This window comes from Drosophila takahashii, chromosome 3L (assembly GCF_030179915.1).
Source record: "Drosophila takahashii strain IR98-3 E-12201 chromosome 3L, DtakHiC1v2, whole genome shotgun sequence".
Lineage (NCBI taxonomy): Eukaryota > Metazoa > Arthropoda > Insecta > Diptera > Drosophilidae > Drosophila > Drosophila takahashii.
The window spans coordinates 2,440,624-2,463,763 of NC_091680.1; the positions used below are offsets into that span (position 1 = coordinate 2,440,624).

Genomic DNA, 23,140 nt, shown 5'->3' on the forward strand with positions numbered 1-23,140 from the left:
CTTAGCTCATTTACTATTTTCAGTTCTTGGATTGTCTAATTGTAATGGCTTGAATAGAAAATGTTACAATCGGACCATATTTTCACACCTTCAATTATTTTTAAAAATATGCTTATATTCTAAATTGTATACTTTAATATCGTATTATGAATATTGTTTCAATATGGAATACTGGTATGCTTAAAACATATATCTAGAAAATGTTTAAAAAAGCTGGTAGAAAATGGTACACAATATAAAAATAATTTAATGAACTCTAACAATAAGAAGGGTCCCGAAGGCCCTTAGTCGCTGGTCTGGCAGATGAGAGCGACGCTCCGCTTGACCCAGTGGGAGGCCTTGATATGGGTGTTTAGCAGCAGTGGAACCACGTAGTTGGTGGAGTGTCCCGTTGTGGAGAGGGTGCCCTTGCGTTCGCCGGTCTTGTAGAGGGGACAACGGTATCGCGAACCCTCGACCACATCAACCAGACCCACTGGCCTGAAGAAGATCACCGGCATGGCATAGATGAGCACCTTGGGAAACTGCTCCACCAGAATGTTCTCTCGCCACTCCCACCGGGCGCCCTCCAAAAAGAGACCATTACAGTACACCCCATCATCCGGTGGCGACGCCTTCGTCTCAACCTTCAGCACATCGTAGTCAAAGGTCAAGGTATCAATAGGGATCTTATACTTTCTTGCAAAATTCTGCATGGCACCGGTGAGGAAAGCCTGTGTGAAGAAGAATCCGGACAGCCAGAAGGTTGGAGGCTTTCCATGATGATGCCAGTCGTGCAGCCAATTCAGTCGCTTGTAAAGATCCTGAACATAGGATCCCAAGGGTTTTAGGCAAGGATACGATTTAGACATCCACTTGGTGGGAATGCGATTGAACTTCATTGCAGTCATTACGTTCTCCAGATCGGGTGTCATCACGATGATGCCTTTAATACCCATGGCCAGATCCCGACAGGTGCCTCGAATCTCCTTCTGCAACTTGAGGAAGCGCTCCATCTCCTGCACCACCACGGTGTTCATGGATTCGTTGTAATCCACTGGGTATTTCTCAGCCGCCGCCTCAATGTCCATATCGGGAGGCATCTCCTTTTCGATCTGCTTGATTGTGTCCAGGATTACCTGCTCTACACTTACTCCTGCTCCTGCGGATCCCGCTGCCTCGCTGCCCAGCAAAAGGATCATCGAATCGAGCAGGGTTTTAGTGGTCTGTAAATCTCGGGTTATTCCAGAGTTGGCATGCAGACCATAGACTTCCGGTGGCGCCAGTGAGGGAAGATTCTCATCCAAATACCTCAGGATCTCTCGATGCTCTGTTTTCCTAGGCAGGATGTAGCGATCGTCGCTGGCGAACCTATAACGGTTATCCGACACCGCCTGGGGATTGCAAAAGTCCGCCAGGATCGTCACGATCAACCTGCGATCCCAGTTGTCCGTGACTCGACCTCCGTAGTTGCACTCGCTGGTCAAATACGAGATGGCATCGTAGGGCACATGATCATACTGATTCAGCAGCATCTAAAAAGAGAGAAGGATTATATTACTATTATAGCACTAACTAGGGTTCGACTGATCTAAAGAATTCGCGCTTTTGTAAAATTGTTCTCTTTTTTGCATTTCATTCGTGTTTTTCGCAACAAACCCACTTTGAATACCTATTTAGGACTAACTAGGGTTCGAATGTTCTAAAGAATTCGCGTTTTTGTAAAATTGTTATCTTCCTTGCAGTTCATTCGGGTTTTTTCAACAGACCCACTTTGTATACCCATTTGGTGCCCTATTACCAACTTACACTTAGTTGCAGCACAGAGATCTGCAGATCGGACTCGTTGAATCCATAGGCAATGTTCCAACCCAATGGGCCGTACTTCCTCCGTTCCTGAACCACCGCATGGAAAAAGCAAATACCATAGAGCAATCGGGTAAAAGCGCGATCCTGCTTGGCACAACCCGTATAAAACTCATAGTCGTTAATGGGTTCAGAGTTATAAGATCGCATGAGGTTCTCCTTGAGTCCAGTGGGCGGTTCATTGGTCATCTTGACGCCGTTTTGGAGAATGGTCACCGGGAATTGGGGCGTGGGATAAGCGGTTAGCCAAATACGGAAGTTGGCTGAAGGAGAGGGAATTGGAATTAAACATTTTTAAGTTATTAGGAATATATCAACTCACGTGTGGTATTGAAGGTGTCCATATTCTCCCAGAGGTACTCCAAGTAGGGCATCCACGAAGCAGCCAAGTGACAATTCTGCAGGCAAACCCAATAGCCCATCTCCTGGGCGTTTTTGATCAAAGCCGTGGCAATGGGACCCTGTCCCTGACCCAGTGAGATGCTCTGGAAGGTCTCCTCCTGGCCCATCTTCTCCGCAAAGGCCAGCAGGGATCCCAGTGGATCCGCTCCAGGTGAGAGTATAAAAACCAACGGAGTGAGTGCCGTGGAATCAGCATAGGATTTGGAAATATCAAACTCCGGTGGCGTTACATACTGATCTCCGATGCACTCGGCGATGAAGATGCGCACCGCCAGGAAAACTGAATCGGGTCTTAGAGCTTTCAACACAATGATCTTCTCGAAGGCGGTGGTCTTATCCTGCCAAGGCGGAGGCAATGGTTGCTTCTCCGGCGAAAAGTGATCGTAGATCGCCTGCCAAGCGGGCAGATGACTCTTGAAGTGCTCCACAATGCCACGCAGCTCCTTGAGCTCCTCCAGGCGGAGGACATTTAACCACACGGTCTCCGTTATCCAACTGGGATCGGGATTGGGTGGCAGACTGGTGGACTCCTTGGCATTGGTGACCAAATGGGCAAAGTGTCGCATTTCCACCTGACCAGTGCCTAGTAAAATCCTAGCGGTGAGGATAAAGGAGTAGAGCAGCTTATCCTTCTCGAAAATAGAGCGACAAACGTTGTTGTATAGATTCCGGGTGAAGCCATCCACCAGGAACTTGATGCGTCGCGGCAGATCCTTCGACTTATTAGCCGTCTCAATGGAGTACATATAAAGATTGATGTACCAATTCAAGGAGAACTGGTACATGGGATCAATGTTGGGCAGATCAGTGATTGAGTAGTAGAGTATGGAGGAATGCGCCGCCACGGGTTTGTAGTTCAACCGGAACGCCTCAATCTTGGCCACCGTTTCCTTGGCCGCCTCCTGCTTCTCCACAATGTCCTTGGAGAGTCCTTTTGAATCTGCCAGGATCTGAATGGCCCCCTCGTTCTCGAGGATGTCCCCGCCCGCGCTCAACGTCTTCAGGATCATGTTCTCCGCATCCCGCAGAGCTCCCTTATTGGCCGCCGCCTCGGTGGTTAGAGTGATCCTCAGCTCCTGGAGATCAGGTCGCTCCTTGGCCACCACAATGCTGAGCAACTGATCCATCAGGGCATTCTGGGTCAGGGCAAAGTTGATGACTGTGACCTTGTTAAAAGTCTCGGGTAGAAAGTGAGGATTGCGCAGATTGCAGGTCATGTAGAGGCGGAAGTTTGGGTTAACTGGAACCACTGCCTCGCCCAAGCTGATGTGCTTAATCCCGCCCTGAATGAAGGTCTGTCGCATCAGGATGGGATCCAGGGGAACCTCCAGTTCCTCCTGCACGTTCTCTATTATTACAGGTGTTCCGTATTCCAGGGCCTCGGCAATCACCTTCATGTAGTTGCTCTGATTGAACTTCACACAGTTTAGCCGGTTCTTTCGCTCCATGTTCTTTAACCAATTATTTGCCTGAGCCTGTGGATCAATGAACAAGCTATACCGACTGGAATTGGAAGATATAATGGCATTCTCGCTGGAGAACTCATCATTGGGAAGACCATCTAGTTGCCAGTTTTGGATGGTGACCTCTAGACCGAGTACATCTGTGATGGAGTAGTGTGCAGAACAGGGTATCTTCAAATCAGTAACCTTCTTGAACCAATCCTTCACACACTCCGATCGATACTGAAGATTAACAGCTGACAGGTAGGCTATGATACCACAGGAAATCAAAACATCACCGGGGAGATGGTCATATAGCTCTTGGAGATCCTCCGCCGCCTTGTTCCATCGCGACTTCTCACCACCCAATCCTCCAATTAGAGCCTCCGCTCGGAGCAACTTATTCCTACAACTCTCGGCATGATCCTCGGTCTTTTGCATCTCCACATTCGCCTTGTCCAATTCGATGTTCAACTGGGCCACCTTCTCCTCAAGCGCCAAGGCCAAGGCCCTTTTCTGGGCCAGGAACTCCATGGTGTCGGCGTACTCCTTCTCGGCGCCGGCCAACTTGGCCTTCTTGGGCGCCACCACCTTGGCCACCTCGTCGTACATGTCCATGGCGATGATCCACTGGCACAGACCCTTTGCCGCACTCGAGGCCTTGGCCACAACCTTGGGATCAAAGTCCTTGTTGGGAATGAATTCTTTACGAATCCGCTTGATAATATCGGCGGGGATATTATCTTTATCGAACTCTTTAAGAGCAGGCAGGAAGTTCATCTCTCCCAAGAGCCGCTTACTGGGTCCCCAGTAATCTTGCACCATTTTCCCGGAAGATGGATCTGGAATGCGTTCTGGAGGGATTCCTTTAATCACACAAACGGCAGCCATAACGAGTTTAATGACAGGCGGTGGATTCTTCATGGACTTCACGAGGGTAATGTCCGCTGGTTTCAGGGTATTCAAGGCAGCCAGGGCATCTTCCAGGACAGGAATGGCTTTCGCTAAATCCCTTTCACAATCCTGCTTGAGCACCTGCGCAGCTTCCGCCTGAACGGATGCCACCTCCTCATCCCGTTTCACTTGCTCAGCGGCGGCACTGGCGGCTAGAGTTTCCTTATTAATCTCCAGCATCATTTTGCGGGAAGCCTCCGCCAGGGCAACTAATTTGGGCTGCAAAGCATTTAGATCTCTCTGCATTATAGAAATAGCAGCTGCTGCTTGGGCCAGGGTATCCAATCCCCCAATGTACCTCATCTTGGCCAGCATCGTTTCACTCTGCTTTCGGTAGATGAGCGTTTGGAAGGAGCGTATGAGCTCTATGAAAGAGGCATTAGTCTGGTAGATATGCCTCCCTGTCATTTGACAAAAGGAGCGGGTAGCCTTCGCAGCTGTAGTATGGAAATACTGACAGGTATCCATGATAGCCACCTTGATATCCTCATTAGGAACATTCACATCCACCAGCGACATCTTGGCAATCATGTGGAGCGCCTCCTCGGGCCAACTGTCATACCAATCGATGGTGCAGCAGTTTACAAGCGAAGGATACAGGCGAACCCTCGTCCTTAAGGCATCTCCAATGGGCGAGAAGCTCAAGATCATGTGAAGCTTCTGCTTACAGCGGTCCACGAAGAAGGAGAAGACCTGCAGCGCTGAGACGTCAATGTTGCGATTGCCTCCCTGGGCAGCCAGACGCACCATCTCCAGGACCTCCTGCTTCTCGTCGATGGGGAAAATATTGGGCACCTCGCCCTGGTTAAGCAGACAATCGATGTCCTGCAGGAAGAGCTCCATTTTGATCTGGTTCTCGGTTATCAGGAAGGTGGTATGTTTGTTCATTCCACCCGCCTCCTTCAGGATCGCCTTGATGTCATCATGCCAATCGTTTGCCCCATAGTTCTTGGTAATCTCCGGCTGGAAGAACGACGTCTGCACCATATTGGTGGCCAGTTTGGTGAGGGACTGACGTCCTGAACCACCCAACCCAATGATTAGGGCACTCGCTCCTTGAATCGAGATAATGCGACATATACGATTCAGATGCTGAAGGGCAAAGGTGAACAGGGTGATGTCCATCTTGTTGCGACGCGTTGAGTTGTAGTCTTCCAGACTGGTCAGTGCCAGATTCAGGAAGACCTCCACACTGGGCACCTCCTCGTAGCGTCGTTCATCAGGAACACTATCTTCGTCAAAGTAAACGCCAAACAGGATATTGCTGGCCGCCTCCATGGTGAACACCTGCTCGTCTTGTCCCTGGAAGAGAGTAAATCTGATTAGTCAAAGAATTCCAATTCCGCGAATTCTTCAGCATCAACCAACTGAACTAAATAGACCGCGAATTCTTGAGAGAAAGTGAAAGAAACTAAACCAGCTCACCTGCACACAGTATCTCTCGAAGACGTTTTCCACCTTGTCCTTGAAATTAACCTTGAGACAATCGTTTAGTTTATCAAACATCCACTTGCGATCCACGTCGTCCACGAGGCGATCGTAGAAGACCCGCATGGCCTCGTGATACCAGACGCGCACGAAGATCTTCTTGTCCGTCACCGACTCCTTTCGGACCAAGGTGCATCCGGTCACGACGCGGGAAATGTCCCGCAGGTTAAATATGTAATGGGACTTTGCAGGCGTTGCTCTTATTTCCTTACAAATGGTATTGTAGATGGATTGAGTTCCTGAAACTATCTGGTTTGCCACTACGAAGACATCCTGTCCATGGCCAGCACGACGGAAGCCATTCAGTGCCACATTCAAGAAGATACGGAACATACTATCATCGCTAAAGGTGTTAATCGAATACACATTAAAGTGATTCAGGAATCTAGCATAGACATCCTGGCGACTTCCGCCGGGCAGACCACATGCGGCCATGATCAGTACGTTGTGGATATAAATTTTCGAGCTATCCTTTAAATCATAGACATGTCCGTAGTCGAAGAACTGACGCAATAGCTCGAGAGGTGGTTGGGCTCCATAGACCTCCTTCACCGGCATATTCATGTCGTCCACGAAGAGCACACTCTGCATTCCCTTCGGTGGACCGTAGATGCCTCGCTTCCACTTCTGCAACTTCGAAATGAGCAGCTCCTGGCACTGATTGGCCGAGATCATCACCGTGAAGGTGATGAATCCCGTCTCGAACACCTCCTTGTCCAGCTTGTTCATCAGGTAGTTCTGTATGTAGACCGTCTTTCCTGTGCCCGTTGGTCCTACGAGCAGCATTCTTTTCTTGTGATCCACATGCATCTTGAGTAGATGAATATACCTCGCTGTATCCACCGTGGGCACTATCACCCCCGTCTTGGTTTCCTCCACATCCATGCGTTTGGCCAGATCAGGCCAATAACGCCAGGCTCCACGTTGTTTGTAGAGGAAGACATAGTCCACTAGTAGACCCTCGGTGGGTGGAGTTATCTCCATCTTGCCTAGGGGTTCCGGCGGCGGAGGATCGCTGTCCCAAAGCTAAAGTGACACATAGGGATTTATACATATATGATAAGAAGATTAATCCTACCTTCTTCAAGAACACATCATACTTCTCCCGCGAAGCTGTGTCCAGCACTCCACCCACTCCCCAACTCAAAGCGAACAGCATGGCGGCCTGGAAGTAGCTCTGTAGATACTTCTGGTAGTCCTCCGGATTCTCCTCAATTGCCTCCGCAATCTGCATGTCAAACAGATCAAAGGTGGTCCTCATGCAATTAAACTCCCCGGGTTTGATAAACTGACTGCAGTATCGACGCACAAAAGTTTGGCTCTGAAATAAAGAAACCGTAGGTTATAAGATTGAAGTGATATCAGTAGTGCTAACTTACTGGGGGAAGAAGCCACTGGAGCAGGGCCATCACATATGCCACGCCCTCTTCGTCCGCCCATCGAGGATCAGCCTTCTTTAGCCAGCTTTTTGCAAAAGCCCGCCATCCCAGGGTGGAAGGCTCCATGTAGATCATTCCACAACGGGAAACTGTAGCCGGGGAAGCCTGAGCCAGATCCATTACCTCAAACACCATGGACATTTCGTTGCTCATGGTAATCACTTCACCGCTGGTCAGACACAGCTTCTTGTTGTCGTCCAAAACCGTATTCATGTTCTCAATCCAAACGGCATCCACAGGTCCATCAAAGATGACCTATGAATATTTAGTTTAATAATAGATTTAAAAGCAATATTTCAAGGACTCACCCACTTCCTATCCGGCGTGGGCGTCATGGCAAAGTCACGAAAGATCTTGGCCACCAGGCCATCTGTCCATTCATAAGAAATAGGATCAAAGGAGCCATAAAGTTGATTCATTGTAATGGACTTTGGGTTCATAATGCCCATTTGGACGTGCTGAAAGTAGCTACTTTTCTGAGGAGCCTTAATCTTCAAAGCGGACAGGACCTTCGCGAGCACCTGGAGCGTCTTGGATTTCCCAGCTAGCGGTTCGCCCACCAGCATGAATCCATGTCTCACGATAATCATTTCGTACGTCTGAATGACCTTCAGTAGAAAACTGGGAGCTGGCTCCAGAACCTCCTCCAAACAGACGCGTTTGAACTCGGTTTCCACCAGGGAGTAGTCTATATGAGGTAGCTTAATTCCTGGAAAGATATCCGAGATGATTCCCTCGAACAGGGGAACATCGAAGGAGAGAAACTTGGGAAGATTCACGTCTATCAAACTTCGTAGCAACAAGATATCCTCCACTTCATCCGGAAACTGCTTCTTAATATTTCCGCAGGCGGAGAGCACCGTCTTCACGGCTCGCATTCCATAATCATAGTGATTCTGGCTGGACAGCTGTTCCGAGCAGAGTCGATAGGTGGTCACAATCTTCACAGCCAACTTGCGAGCATCCACAAAGCCATAGGAATACAAGGAGATCTCTCCAATCATTGCGTAATCCGGCACCATCATGGCCACAGAACGAAAGAGCACCTTCAAATTATCCGGCAATTCGGAACGACCGGCATAACCTGGATTCATGGTGATGCAAACGTAGCAGGCAGGATTGAGGGTTAACTCGGTTCCCTCGAACATGAACTTGGTGGCATTACTCCGAACAGCCTGGATGATGAGAAGAATCTGTTGAGCCACCACGGAAAGAACCTCCAATTCGATTCGGTTAAACTCATCAAAGCAGGCCCAAGCGCCGCAGGAGGCTAATCCCTTGAAGAACTTGCCCATTGCCTTGTAGTCCAGACCATCGGAGCAATTGAACACCTTACACTGAACAGCTAGAGCTTTGGCCAGATCTTTGGTGGTCTCCGTCTTCCCTGTTCCAGCGGGTCCTTCGGGAGCTCCATTCAAATGGAGTTGATAGGCTCCCACGAGAGTGCGATAACAGCGATCTGTGAGTGGGGTGATCACCAGGCGATCAGAGTTACCCAGATACTCATTCGCAAAGGGAACAGTGGCATTGATGATTCGCACCCAGGTCTTGTCATCCTCCCAATAGTATCTCATCTGAGCCAACCACTGGAAGTCGAACTCACTGCTGACCTTGTTCTTGATCAGATCTTCGGACACATCCTTGGCATGTACATCAATGACAATCAAGGACTTTATAGTTATCCTGTTAAGGTTACTGATCTTGGGCGAACGAACCAAGGTTACAATATCATTGAGCTCCTTGGACAACTCCTGGAAGAAGTTCTGCATAACGGTCATGTTGCCGCCGAAGGTGCGACGTAGGCATCCATGGACGCGGGAGGCCCAGTAGACCTGTGAGATGGCTAGCACCGTCATCTGGGGCCACTCCAAAACCCACTCGTGTCTCTTAACCTTGGGGTAGTGGGCAAAAGATAGCTCGTTCTGATACCGCACCGCCTTAAGCATCTCGTCCTCCACTCCAATTAGCCACTTCTCCACACTTCCTCCAGCCGCCGCTGTAGAAACCTGTTCAATAAACTCTATCGACTCCTTGTCACTACTAATCATGGCCAGCACATTCTTGGCCGCATCGAACTCCAGGCTATTGATGCCCTCGAAGCATTTGCTCAGATGGGGCAGAACACGCAGGGGGTCCTTTGTCTCCGAGAGGATCTCCAGCATTTCATCGTTGGCGAGGAAGAAGAAGCGAGGGAAGTACAGTCGCTTCTTCTCTAGGTAGTTACTCACACCGGTGGCTATGTCCTCCAGGAGCTCATTGGCTTTCTGCAAAGACTCTAGCAGACCCGAAACGGGAGCAGTTTCCATTACCAGTGGCTGGCGAAGCACCAAACCCATATTCCTGGTGTAGGTCTGCTCCACGATGACAAAGAGACGACCTTCCTCCGGCATCTGTGCCACAATGTCCTTGGATGAGAAGATGGGCAGCAGGTAGAGGTAGTTGGCCTGCACCTTGCCCCACTGATCCAGTGTCTCATTCACCCGCATGATCTTCTCGTACCACGCCCGCACCTCCTCCTCGCAGGGCTTCATAAAAGCTGATCCTCGCATGACTAGTGTTTTGAGGATGTGGTCATCGAGTAAGGCTTGAATGTCATCTAAGCTACTCAGGATCTGCACGCCAGTTTCCTTGTAAGGACCATAGGGAAACACCCTGGTCTCCCACTCCTTAATCATCGCTTGCAAGGCATTCCACAGCTGCAATTCCTTATTCGCTCCAATGCTAATGATCTCAAATTGATCGAGAATGGGGTCCAAACCGGAGTTGAGAATCTTCCGAAGAGTGGTTCCCGCATCGGGCGTGACATCCCACCCCGCGATCTCGGACATCTCCTTCCAGTGACGCTTGCGCAGAGCAGGATTGCACATGGTGTTTACTATAAAGACTCCAGTAGTGAAGTCCTTGATCGACTGGATCATCGAGGTGCAGAGACGCAGAGGCACTGGGTGCTTGGCAGGATCGGGATCTTCTGTTTGACCCTGCAGAAATAATTTATTATATCTCTTAAAGAATTTCTAAGCCAAGTGATCTCACCTTGAACTTGCACACGGGATTGTCAATAAGATCCTGTTTGATCTTGACCCTGTAATACTTTTGATTCTTCTGGAACTCCTTGAGGTAATCGTCAGTAGTTCTCTCCACGAAATGCGGTTCCAGGTACTCGAAGGGACCATCGTTCCAAACGCTCAAGTAACGCTGCCACTCAATGCAGCATCTGAAGTTAAGATATGTTTTAAGTTTAAGTATAGGATATATATATAGGATACCCACTTCATAAGCTCGGCAAAGGGATACACAAACGTTTTGATGATCTCCAGTTTGGGATACTCCGTTTGGGCAATCTTGAAGAGCTTCTCTTCCTTGTTGATCCAAGCTACATAGTCGTCGAAGGTCTTTAGTTGGTCTATAAAGTTCTGTAGGATTATATAGCTATCACGAAACTTGTCCGGTCGACTCATATCGTCAATGACGGCCAGTTTGGGCAGCAGGTCATCAATGTCCGTGTTTAGTTTCTTGATGACCTCCTGCAAATGCTCCTCGAATGTAAACTTAAATTGCTCCTGCTGCGAGGCATTATAGTCGCAAATGTCGTTTATGTCCTTGATCCAATTGATCGTCTTGATGGTGAGGTCAAAGTGGTATTTGGACATTTCCGTGAGCTCAACGATATTGGTGCCCACTTGAAGGCAATACTGTATCCGATCGGTCAACTCGGCGATCTTATCCTTCTTCACGTGGATCATGTATTCAGCACTTTCCAGAAGCTCCTCTGTAGATTTCGGGATCTCCAGCGCCCGGTACTTGATCTTCTCGAACTCATCGCAGATCTCCACCTCTGCTTTGATGTGCTCCCTTATGATAATTGTGGTGATCTCGTCAATCAGATTCTCGGCCAGACTTCGGAGGCCATTTACAGCTGGCTCGTTGTGGATTACGGCCATCACAAAGTACTCCGTTCCAGGTTCACTTCGCAGCATTTGAATAAAACCATAGTACATGTCGATTCGAGCAAAGTACTCCTCAAACTCATGAGGTTCGGACAGAAACTGGTTAAGGGCATCTCGTTCCTGCCAGGAGTAAAGCGCATAGTACTTTTCCCGGAAGCCCTCGATATACTGGATTACCTCCTGATATGTGCGCAAGATAATGTCTTGAACCTATGGATAATATTATTATTCATTAGGGGATTAACAATCTCAGAAAAACTATGAAGCCAAGATTAAAATTTCGAAAAGTTTTAAGCTAAGAATTCTTATTATCCGAGAATAAACGTTCTTGTAATCAAGGCGAAAATACCCTCTAATTTCATTTTCGAATAGAAACGATCTTGAAACAGATATGAAGACAGTTTCTCTATACGAGAACTATGAACAGAAATAAGCCAAGATTAAAATTTTGAAAAATTTCAAGCTTAAAATTCATATTTTTATTATTCGAGAATATACGTTCTTGTAATCAAGACAAAAATACTCTCTAAATTGAATTTAAATTAGATCCGATTTTGAAACAGATATGAAAAATAGTATCATATATATGATCATGGGTTTTATTCTATACATCTTATACCCACCTTATCAATCACGTCCTTTAGGTAGTTCTCATTCATCTCGATCTTCAGGTAATCGTTCACCTTTGCATACATGGCCATGGAGGTGAGTGTCTGGACCTGTGGCTGCAGTGGCTCCATGCGGTAACCCACCATCGATATCTCGGTGGCAATCTCTGCAAAGGTTCTCAGAATAGCCCACACATTAGGACGGGTATCCAGGTCACTGGAGAACTCGGCCCACTCCAACGACATTCGCAGCATGGGCATTGTGCGCGGGTGACTGCACATCCGGTACATCTCCTCGAAAGTGCGGATCTTCATGTTGGTCATCTCGCGGTTCATCAGACCCTCCAGAGCGTTCCAGGCCCGCTTCCAAGTGCTCATCGGCATCACGCGCTTGCGCATTAGCTTTCGTAGAACGAGAACCACCTTGGGATACCAGGTCCACCGGAGGAAGGTGTTCACCTTGTCCAGTTGGTTCTGGATGTACTTGCGGTAGAACTTGTAGGACAGTGCCTCCCGTCCACCCAATCCCAGCTGCTGTTGCATGGCACCGGTGGCCAAAACGTAGTGAAAAACGCAGGCGAGATTGGGTAGCTCCCCCACGGATATGTTCAAGATGGCCCTCAGTGGCTGCTGGAGGATCAGTAGCTTCTGGGCGATGCGCCGCCGGTTCTCCAGGAAGTTTGTGTAGTTCTGAGTGCGACCTGGTCTCCTAAAGCCAATATCCGGATGGGGAAGCTCAAACTGAGCCGGATCCTCGTCGGAGAATTCCGGATGTCGCAGGATGTTCTTCATGCTGTAGACCTTCATCAGCCGATTGAACTCCTCGTGGACATCCGCCATGTAGGCCTGCACCAGTTCCGGGTACTTGTTCTTCAGCCGCTCCGAGGCGAAGCTCAGGATCTTGGCCTCGGTGCGACGCAGCATCGGGGGAACCACTATCTTCCTCACCTCCCGCCGCAGGTTGTCCTCGTAGTGGCTCTGCGGCAGGAGGCGCATGTCCGGCTCCGGCTGATATTGCTGGCGGGCCACCCGCACCTTGACATCCGCCGCCTTTTGCTTGAGGAACTGATAGTGCCGCCTTTCGTGGACCTCGCTGATGCGGAACTTCAGCAGCGGGTTCTTCATATACGGCTCATTGTCGTACTTGGTGATGTCCGAGGCCGGGCGGTGCATCCGCTCCAGCTTCTTGGTGTACATGGTCGGCGCGCCTTCTTTGGTTTGGGATTTGAAAGTGCAGGGATTCCAGGAAGTTTTCCAATTCTCCGATGGTAATTGTTGCTAAGGCGACTTGTTGTGTTTGTTTATTTTGTTTGTTTCCCTGGGGAAGGAGGTTGTTTGTTTCCGGTTCGATGACCTTGGAGGAGGACTATTAGCCATGTGAAAGTTCATTTTTATTTATTGATTGATGGCGATAAATGGAATGGACAGTGGACCGCGGCCAAAGCTCATTCCGTTTTTTCTAATAGATAGATTTGAATGATATTCGAATGAAGCTAAAGTAGACACATTTTTTCATAGCTTTTTACGGTCCACAAATTCCAACGTGTCATTTTTGGCAAAGCTAAGGAAAAGTTACCTTCTGGTAAAATTTCAAAGAACCTTAGTGCGACTTTGTAAATATTTTCCATTTCCGATATAGTTTTTTTCAGGAAAGATTTTGGTCTTATTGGTCTTTGAATATTCATAAATTTAGACATAAATGCACAGAGAAAATTATACAACGTTTTAGGTGCCGTTTTCATATAAAAACGTTTTAAAAATAAAAACGAAAACGTTTTAAAAATGCAAAGTAAAAAAAAATTTGTATGAAGCGTTTTACTTTTTAAAATGTTTCACCCCTTATTTTGCGCATAAAACTTTTGATAATTTTCTCTGTGTGCAGAAAAATTATTCTTTGTACAGTTTTTCGAATATAATTGAAGCATTAAAAAATCTATATTATTTTTATTTGCAACCCGTTGGTTATGGAATAAGTCCCATAATCCACTATTTGTGTATTATTAGCTGCGTTATCCGATATAATAGCAATTCAATATTTTTTTAAATTTAACTCGTGCAATTTCTTTAATATTACACTTAATGTGAGCGTCAAATTTAGTTTATAATTATGTTGGGCAGTTAGCAGATAGGTTTGTAATGCGTACGTTGCTACCTTGTACCTGTACTTATAAGCGAACATCTAAATAAAATATAAAATAAATTAAAACTGGCGCTAAATGATTAAGAATATACATATATTATTATATATATTTATAAAATATTCTTCTTCGGTACGCTGCAAAAGAATGGGTCGGTGTCCAGGCCTGCCACCATTTTATTTCGATTAGTGAGGCTTTTCTAAGAATAAGTTGCCACTACGCCTATAGTCCATCAGCTCTGGTATTTGCGGTATCTTTAATTTAAGAAAATCACAAATTTTCTTCGTCTTTTGGGGTATATCCTCAAGAGTGGTCAACAAATTTTGGTAATCTTTTCGGAATTAAATAGTTACATGTCTCTTTTATACGGTCGTTTTGGAAAATTCAATCTAACTCAACCACACGAGGAGGTGGGCGCATTCAAAATTTTAAAGTCACAGCAAAGTTTAAAAATCTTCATTTGTGAACAGCGTTTAAAAATTAAATAAAAATATTTTCTTCTACAATGCATTTTTGATCCAAAGACACCTTATGTCCTTAATTTTTAGGACACTTATCAGTTTTTTGTGAATTGTTTTGGAATTTTTAAAATTGTTTTTCTTCCTTCCTTCACAGTGACTATTCACAAACAGTGCCAAAATTATTTTTCGGCAAAAATGCATAGCATAGCGTTAGAACTCAAGAAAACGCGGTAAAAAAAAAAATGCGCGTTAAATACTTGACTTGAATATTATAAATAAAAGCAAAAGAAAGCTAAAATAAATATTGTTTTCTTTAATTTATTAATAAATGTACACTACAAATTATAAAAATATAATTTAAGATCGTATGTGGGTTAATGTTTAAATTAAATTAAATTAAATTAAATTAAATTAAAAAAATTATAAATAAAAAAATATCAAAAATATCTGATATTTTTTTTCTAATATATCAAATATCATTTTGATTTTTTGTTTAAATAAAAAATATCATCGATACGATATTTTTAAATATTTCGACATCCATACTTTCGACTGCCTCCCTTTTGCTGATCGTGATTCCTGGGACCTAATTCTGCCTTTGCTGCTGGAAACTTCGGCGACAGCGCTGCTGGAAACTTTGGCGGTGCAGAAACATCGATGTTTGAAGCAGGGAACGTAACTGTTATAAGTTTTATTTTAAAAATCACACTTTAACAGTTATTGTCTGATTTGTAAAGTAAAACTCAAAGAATAACTGTTATTTTTTGAGTTTTATAATAAAAGTTGACAAATAACAGTTATTCGTCGTGATCAAAAATAAAACTCAAACTTGATTTATGGCGATTTTGTGGGTAAACAAAATTTTAAAAAAATATAGGTATAAAATATGCGCGGTTGCCTTTTTTAACAAATTTTTAGTAAGTTATAAAAAGCACGGGTATCATGTTTTTTTTAATTATTTCATTTTTTCAAAAATGTCAAGGATAACTGTTATAGAATAACTGTTATTCATAAAAATCAAAAAATAACAGTTATTTTTTGAGTTTTATTATAAAAATCAAAAAATAAAAATCATTACGGATTTGTAAACTACAATGGCTAATAAAAATTGTGGTGTATTTAAAAAATTTTTAGGACCCTTTTAAGTGCGTGATTTTTTTGTATGAAAAATTTACAATAACAGTTATTTTCGTTCCCTGGTTTGAAGACATCGATATTTTTCGATGTTTTTCAAAAAACATCGAATGAAACATCGATGTTTTCCAAAAAAACTTTATAATTTAAAATATAATTAAAAAATCTCAATAAAAATAAAAAACAAACTTAAAAATTAAATGAGATCATAATTCTTATTAATGAACATAAGTTGGTCTACGATGCTACTCTTTAAACGGGTACGGCGATCGGAAATTATTTGACTGCCTTGCTAACAGCTCGTTCGGACTCGCAGGACGTGGCAGGAATACACAAAAATTTTTTTGCAAGCTCCTTGTAAGGCTCCATTTTTTTTTGAACATTGCTGGAATAAAAATAATTATAATAATTTGAAAACATCGATGGTCCAAAAAAACATCGATGTTTTGAAAATTTGGAAAAACATCGATGCATCGATGTTTCCATCGATGTTTCTGCACCTCTAGGCAGCGCTGCTCGCGTCGTTGGTGGTCTCTTTCGCTCCGTTTGTGTGAGCGACGCGGCTGCTGTCAATTCGTCGAACATTATGCAGAAGGAAGCATCGAAATTAGCTGCGTTCGCAACAAGGTCGAGCGTTCCGCAATATGTGTCGAAGCCGTTGACTACCAAGATTAACCTACTGACCTCGTAGACCGCGAGGTACACCTCATCCTCATCCTCGAATTGACCTTCCACCACACTTGCCTCAAACCCCATCGTGGCGAGCACCCCCCTAAACGTCGTTGCGGCACGACTGACTAGGGGTAGCCTGCAATTTTTAATTGTAATTGTACTTTTAATTAAATTTGTTGATTTTAAATCACATCATTACGTGGACTGCAAGTCTGCGACTTCCTCTAGTTCCACAGGCGGCATAGGCGGCGTCGGTGGCTCCGTTTTCGGCGTTTTAATAAAAAAGGCCATGTAGGGAGTGTCAGACTCGTTCAACGAGCTGACATATCTACACGTCATGGCGGTCACCCGTTCATCGTCCGCCCGGTACCATAGGCTAGGATTGTCCATGTGCCGGACAATGGCGAAGTAGTGACCATTAGTGAAACTATAGCCACTATGAATAATCAAAGCATTTAAGCTGTAGAATTCTTGATTTCTGTTGCAATTTACGAACACCTAAAAAAAATATTTACTTTAAAAAGTCATAAATTATTGTATTGTTGTACATCTTACCGTATCTTGCATTGTGACAGGAGACATATTTTTTGAGTGATCAAACGAAAATCTATTTATTACTAAGACCAATATTTCCGGATGACTATCCGCTTTTAGTTCGGTTCGAAATCGATTCGGAGTCATCCATGGTTTGAACCATCAGCTGGAGGGTGTTCAGGACATTCCTGTATATAATGAAATCTCTATAAGGAGATCCGTTGGCGATCCGTTGGCAGTGATCGCAGGTAATTAATTCCGTTCTGCAGAACATGAACGGTCGAGACACGTCCTCTGACAAGTGGGTGAACAGAAAGCTCAGCAGCTCGGCGCAATCCTCCTGCTGGCCCTCCACAGATGAAAATCCCACCATCTCGAGGTTGGCCAGAAATGGATATCGCTCCTTGTGGTGGGGTTATGAATACCGGTCCTTGTGACGGTCGAGAATTGGGTTTGCAAGCCTTTTGATGGCTTATCAATCCTGCAGAAGTTTTAAAACCATCATGACAGTGTTTACACTCCGTCATATTGACCATTTTATTCCTTTTTAACCTCTTACTAAAGTGGTCCGTTTGGTGGCTCCCATGCTCGGCCACCATCTCGGCCTCCTCCGCATTTCGCCTCTTCTGTGGGCAATTTTTCATGTGCCCATCAATACATTTGCCCGGCTGAAATGTTTTCCCGCAGCTAATTTCCTTGCATCCCGCCCTGTGTTCATTTCTCTGGTTTATGCTCCTGAATGTTTGAGAACAGTTAGTGCACTGATGCCGGTAGCTGGCGTATTGGTCGGCGGAATCCGCCGACAGCGCGTCTGTTTTCGACGGAATCGATGATATGGCATCCGGTCCTGCACCGGCACCAGTGTCGGAAATGTCTTCCATTTGATTAGCTAGAATGGCTAGGTCCTGATGGCCTTCGTCCCCATGCTCCACAAAATACTGCTGCTCCTGGCGTGCAGCCTCCTCCTCTTGTAGCAGTAGCTGCTCCGCGAAAAGGAAAAGTATTTGGGCCATTGCCAACCGGCTTGCCGCGCGCGATCCGTCGAATGGCGGCTTTTCGAAGAGATCCGCGTACGTCCTGAGCGTATTAGAAATATCGGATGTCATTATTTTACTTTGATTTCAAAACGCGCTTTAAATTCTCTCGCCTTAAAAGTCTCGATAGAAAAGTGAAAAAATAAAAATCTCCATTTAATGATTATTTTGTAAGCGAAAAAAATATCGCTCAGAAATAATGATTATTATGTGAGCGATATTATTTCGCTTAAAAATATCACTCAAAGTGGGATTACAGCCGTTCTGTACGGAATTTTACAAACTTTTAAATTTCTGCTTGTAGGTAGAACCACGGAGCACACATCGAGTTAATAAAAGAAGGTGATTTCTTTGTATAAACTTTTTAAAACGTTAGTGTTAGTGTATTGGTCCACCGAGCTGTAAGCACGAGTTCGATTCCCACAGAAAGTGTTTTTATACAAAAAGATTTTTTTTTGTTTTTTTAAGCGGTTTATACAAAGAAAATTAATTTTTTTCTTAACGGAATATGTGCTCCGTGATTCTACCTACAAGAGCACATTTAAATCTTTGTAAAATTCCGCGTAGGACGGATGCAATCCCACTTTGAGTGATATTTTTGAACGAAATATATCGCTCACGAAATAATCATTATTTCTGAGCGATATTTTTTTTGCTTACAAAATAATCATTAAATGGAGATTTTTATTTTTTACTCAAAAAAAATAATCATTATTTTCGGTCCCTGGATAGAAGTAACGAGATCCCACACATTCAAATTTCGGTTGCATTTGCAATATCGGTGTTCTAATCAATATCGTTCCAATTTCATGTTTCAGCTGAAGAGGAAAGAGAGAGAGGGGTGAGGCGGGCCAAGGCGAATCGAGCAACGGGACTTTTCAATACTTATTCGATTCCAATGTAACAAATTGAAGTATCGTCAACAGCCATTTAATAATTTGTTGACCGATCTTTATGAAACATATCTCATTTTTTTAGTCGTTTTATCTACTATGTTTAGATCGTAGAAGAAGGATCTTCCTGGACTGCTCTTGTTCTATCATAGGCGTAGCTAGAAACTTTAAGAGGTGGCTTACTATGCGTCACTAAATCTTATTATCAATTTGCTTTAAGGAAAATAAAGTTGCGTGAAACGAAAGCCAAACAAGAGAGAACGCTATAGTCGGGTGTCCCGACTATCAGATACCCGTTACTCAGCTAAAGGGAGTGCGAAGGAGTTGGGGATAAAAACATTGATCCGCCGTAACTTTTTAACGGATGGTCCGATTTAAAAAATTTTTTCTACATTTCGATAGATATTAATAAACACAATAAAACTGCATTTTTACTTTTCCAAAATATTGAAATTTTTAAAATTGTATATAAGCTATTGTGGGCGTTAGAGGGGGCGTGGTACGATTTTGAAATAAACTTGCGCTGCGTAGGAACTCCTAAAATCTGTATGCAAAATGTCAGTCCTCTAGCTTTTATAGTTTCCGAGATCTCAGCATTCATACGGACAGACAGACAGACGGACATGGCTATATCGACTCGGCTAGTGACCCTGATCAAGAATATATATACTTTATAGGGTCGGAAAAGCTTTCTTCTAGCTGTTACATACTTTTGCACGAATACAATATACCCTTTTACTCTACGAGTAACGGGTATAATGACGTTCACCTCGTTCTGGATTGGGCGCACGCGGAATGTCGGGCAGGGATTCCAGAAAGTTTTCCAATGCTTCGATGGTTATTGTTTATTTTGTTTGTTTCCCTGGGGGAGGAGGTTATTTGTTTCCGGTATTACCGCCGGTTTGATGACCTTGGAGGAGTACTATTAGCCATGTGAAAGTTTATGTTTATTTATTGATCGATAGCGTTATCAATTCGATTGAAAATGACATTATAAGATACAGAGATTAACAACGGTTTAGCAACAATAATAATAGTTACAATAATAATTACATAACGTCTCGCTCTCCCTCGATTGCGTTCGAATATACAAAATTCTAAAACACCCGAAATGTTTGTCAAAAAACAGCCTTAAGTTTATGTCCTATAACTTATGCAGCATGAGAGGTTTGGGTTTTTGGAAGGGTAGAAGGTGAAAGGAAGGTGCGGTTTGTGCTTGTATAGTGTAAAGCGCATTACAGTTCACAAAAGTTGTACGTATAGAATTACAAAACATAGATGAGCGTTCCTCCCTCACAATAGTTGTATCAATAGATTCGTATCAAAGAAATTGCACGTGTTTGATTTGACAATATTTAAATTGGCTTCTCGTGTGTGTATTTTGTGTTGTGTGTAGGTACGTTTAAGCGTTTCCATATCATACGAGGACTGGTTGTAATCAGATGATATCAAAGTAAATTCCATAATCTTTTAGCTACAGTCCTGATAGTTCGTAATTATTGCGTAACTACATACGAATATGCATATTAAACATTACTAGTGATTGACTCTAGTTCGCTGCGGTTGGGATTCATTGGTCCTGGGGCCGCTCCACTCGCTACCTCTCCTCGAACTGCAGCACATAGTCCTTGAGCTGGCCAGGCAGATTCAGACGGTTGATGTTCTGGGCCAGCTTTCGGTTCATTGCTTCGTAAATCGCCCAGCGGGAAAGCTGCTTCAGACTGCGCGGCCGACGATAGAGCGACGAGATCAGGGCTATCAGCTGCTCCGTCTTCTTGCTGGGCACCTGGGCCACATAGAAGTTGTGCAGCGCCTTCAGGCAATTGAAAAGCGGCTCGTGATTCATGGTCAGGTAGAAAAGGTGTATCACCCTCGTGTAGGTCGCCTGGGGATCGTTCAGGATAAACTCCTTCTTGGTGATCAGGATGATGTAGTAGAAGAGCAAGTAGCACGAGTTGGTGCGGAAAGAGCTGCGGAAGGTGGCCAGCTCGTTGGAGAAGATCGCAGTCCCAGGCGTCGTCTTTCCACTGAGCACTATATTGGGATCGGCCCCGTACTGGATGAGCGTCAGGGTCAGTTCGTAGACACACTCCATGTCGTGGCAGGTTCGCACATTATGGACCATGTCCATAACCGCCTGTAGAATGTGCTGATATGTTTTATTGCAGTCCAGGCCATGCTGCAGTAGCATCAGCAGGATGTTCTTGATGAAGTCGAAGTTGGTGCGCTTCTGGGTGTCGCAGTTGAGCGTAAAGTTCTCGCTCACCGTGAACACGAGCACGTGCAGCGGCTTTAGGTTGGCGCGGTAGGAGCAATTGGGATTGGCCCCGTGCTGCAGCAGCATGCGGATGCAGTTTAGATAGCAGACCTATTGATAATTAGGATTTAGTTTGAGAAACAACAAGTTAAATCGAATTTTCCGACCTTCATGGAGTGCGTGAAATGATGCAGGTGATCCTTATTAATTAGCGGCACTAGCAGAACCATAATGGGCACAGATCCATCTCTTCCCACGATGTTGGGATCGCCATTCTCCTTGATCAGCATGTTGAGCAGCTCGTAGCAGACCTCCCAGTCTCTTAAATGTCGAAACACACAGGCCATGGCACTGTTTCCCGCCTGATTGATCGACTGCTTTGCACCGTTTTGCAAAAGGAATCTAACCAGGTGCAGGACATCCCACTTGCTCCACTTATCGTAGCCGTAGCGAGCTTCCTCCAGGGCATAGCGAACAATCAAGGCGTGCAGAGGAGTGTTGCCCAGTGAATCCGGCGCATTGATTAGCTCCTTGCAGCCACGTTCCAGCAGGATGCGCAGCGTGGCCAGCGTGTCGTCAGCGGATTTGCGAGCGGCAAAGATAACTAAGGAATAATAATAAGTTATTTCCCTTTCAATATCTCTTCTCAGATAGTAAAAACTCACCAACATGCAGCAGGGTCATCTGCTGGGTGCACGTCCTTACTGTGGTAATGGCTCCCTGATGAATGAGTAGCTCCAGGAAGCGTCCATCATGGAGCACAGCATGATGAATCGGGTAATACTCGTCCATGATGAGATTGATCTCCTCCGAACGCGTGACCACCAACTGCTGAACGCAATTCCAGGCGCCGCGTTCGCAGGCCAAGTGCAGCAGCGGCTTCTTGACCCTGAACGGAATCCACGGCTCCTCCATCTTCTGGGTGAGCAGGCTCAACACATTATACTGATCCCCGTCGATGGCGTAGTAGAGGGCGTTCTGCAGCTTGGTGTTCAGTCGCTCGCTAACGTCGTCCACATTATTATGCCACTTGCCGCTCTCCTCGCAGTTGCGCGTATGGGCGCCGGGAAAGCACATCCTGGTGTCCACGTCGATGCGGGCGCCGTGGCGCAGGAGCAGCTCCACGCACTCCTCGTAGCCACGCAGCGTGGCGATGTGCAGGGGCAGGGAGCAGGGCGAGCGGTTGACATCCGGACGGTGGCGGTGCAGCAGCCACTTGGTGAGATCGATGTGATTGAGGCCAACGCTGCGCTGCAGGATATTGTAGCCGTGGTCGTCGTGCATGGCCAGGATGTTCTCATTCTTCGGGATCTGGATGAGCAGGCTCTCGAGCGTCTGCAGCGAGACCTTTGGGTTGGCGCGCAGGATGTCGAAGAGCGTCTGGATCGTCTCCTCGGTGGCCTTGGACAGCTTGCCGTCGCGATGCGAGAGTAGCGCCGATCCGGAGCGGAACACCTGGCTTACGGAGCCGCCCATGGCTCGCAATGGCTTCTATCCCCTCCGTCTAGCACCTCACTGGCATCCTCTATCCTCCTGCGGCGCAGTTTCCGGGGAAGATCGGGCCAGAGCCAAATGCGTATCACTTCCGAAACGAAACCGTAAAAATCAATAAGAGCACTGAAACATTCGCCCAAATCAGCACTGGACGACGGCTGGCTGGCGAGAGGCTGCTCCGGTGGCTTCAGTCGCGAGATTCCACATCCCTGTGCTCCGTTTGCAGGCTAAATTCATCGCATCCGGGCGTTAAATGGGTTTAATTCCAATTACAAAAACTTTTCGCTCTTTGCAGCTCTGCTTCTTCTTCTTTTCGATAGCTAACAGCTGAGCCAGGGTGTGTGGGCAGGAATATCGGATATCGATAGGCGGTGGAGGTACAGTGAGTACTACATAAT

The 23,140-nt window shown here is 45.5% G+C and overlaps 3 protein-coding genes across 3 annotated transcripts; all 3 read right to left on the bottom strand.

The window, feature by feature from the left end:
• Positions 1–83: 83 nt before the first annotated feature.
• Dhc62B (Dynein heavy chain at 62B) lies at positions 84–13,431 on the bottom strand. The gene is made up of 10 exons (XM_017140888.3): positions 12,141–13,431; positions 10,841–11,727; positions 10,604–10,784; positions 7,879–10,548; positions 7,511–7,825; positions 7,210–7,452; positions 6,069–7,157; positions 2,168–5,945; positions 1,789–2,108; positions 84–1,514 (listed from the first exon to the last, which is right to left on the bottom strand). Exons 1-10 carry the CDS (start codon positions 13,320–13,322, stop codon positions 285–287), a joined length of 11,895 nt encoding a protein of 3,964 aa, XP_016996377.2. The 5' UTR covers positions 13,323–13,431; the 3' UTR covers positions 84–284.
• Positions 13,432–16,680: 3,249 nt separating this feature from the next.
• Positions 16,681–17,171, bottom strand: LOC138913003 (ubiquitin carboxyl-terminal hydrolase 17-like protein B). The gene is made up of 2 exons (XM_070215155.1): positions 17,086–17,171; positions 16,681–17,028 (listed from the first exon to the last, which is right to left on the bottom strand). The coding sequence occupies exons 1-2, from the start codon at positions 17,110–17,112 to the stop codon at positions 16,726–16,728; spliced, it is 330 nt and encodes a 109-aa protein (XP_070071256.1). The 5' UTR covers positions 17,113–17,171; the 3' UTR covers positions 16,681–16,725.
• A 2,754-nt stretch (positions 17,172–19,925) lies between these two features.
• Positions 19,926–23,071, bottom strand: LOC108056906 (ankyrin-3). Its single transcript, XM_017140945.3, has 3 exons — positions 21,914–23,071; positions 21,416–21,852; positions 19,926–21,359 (listed from the first exon to the last, which is right to left on the bottom strand). The coding sequence occupies exons 1-3, from the start codon at positions 22,722–22,724 to the stop codon at positions 20,589–20,591; spliced, it is 2,019 nt and encodes a 672-aa protein (XP_016996434.1). The 5' UTR covers positions 22,725–23,071; the 3' UTR covers positions 19,926–20,588.
• Positions 23,072–23,140: the final 69 nt, after the last annotated feature.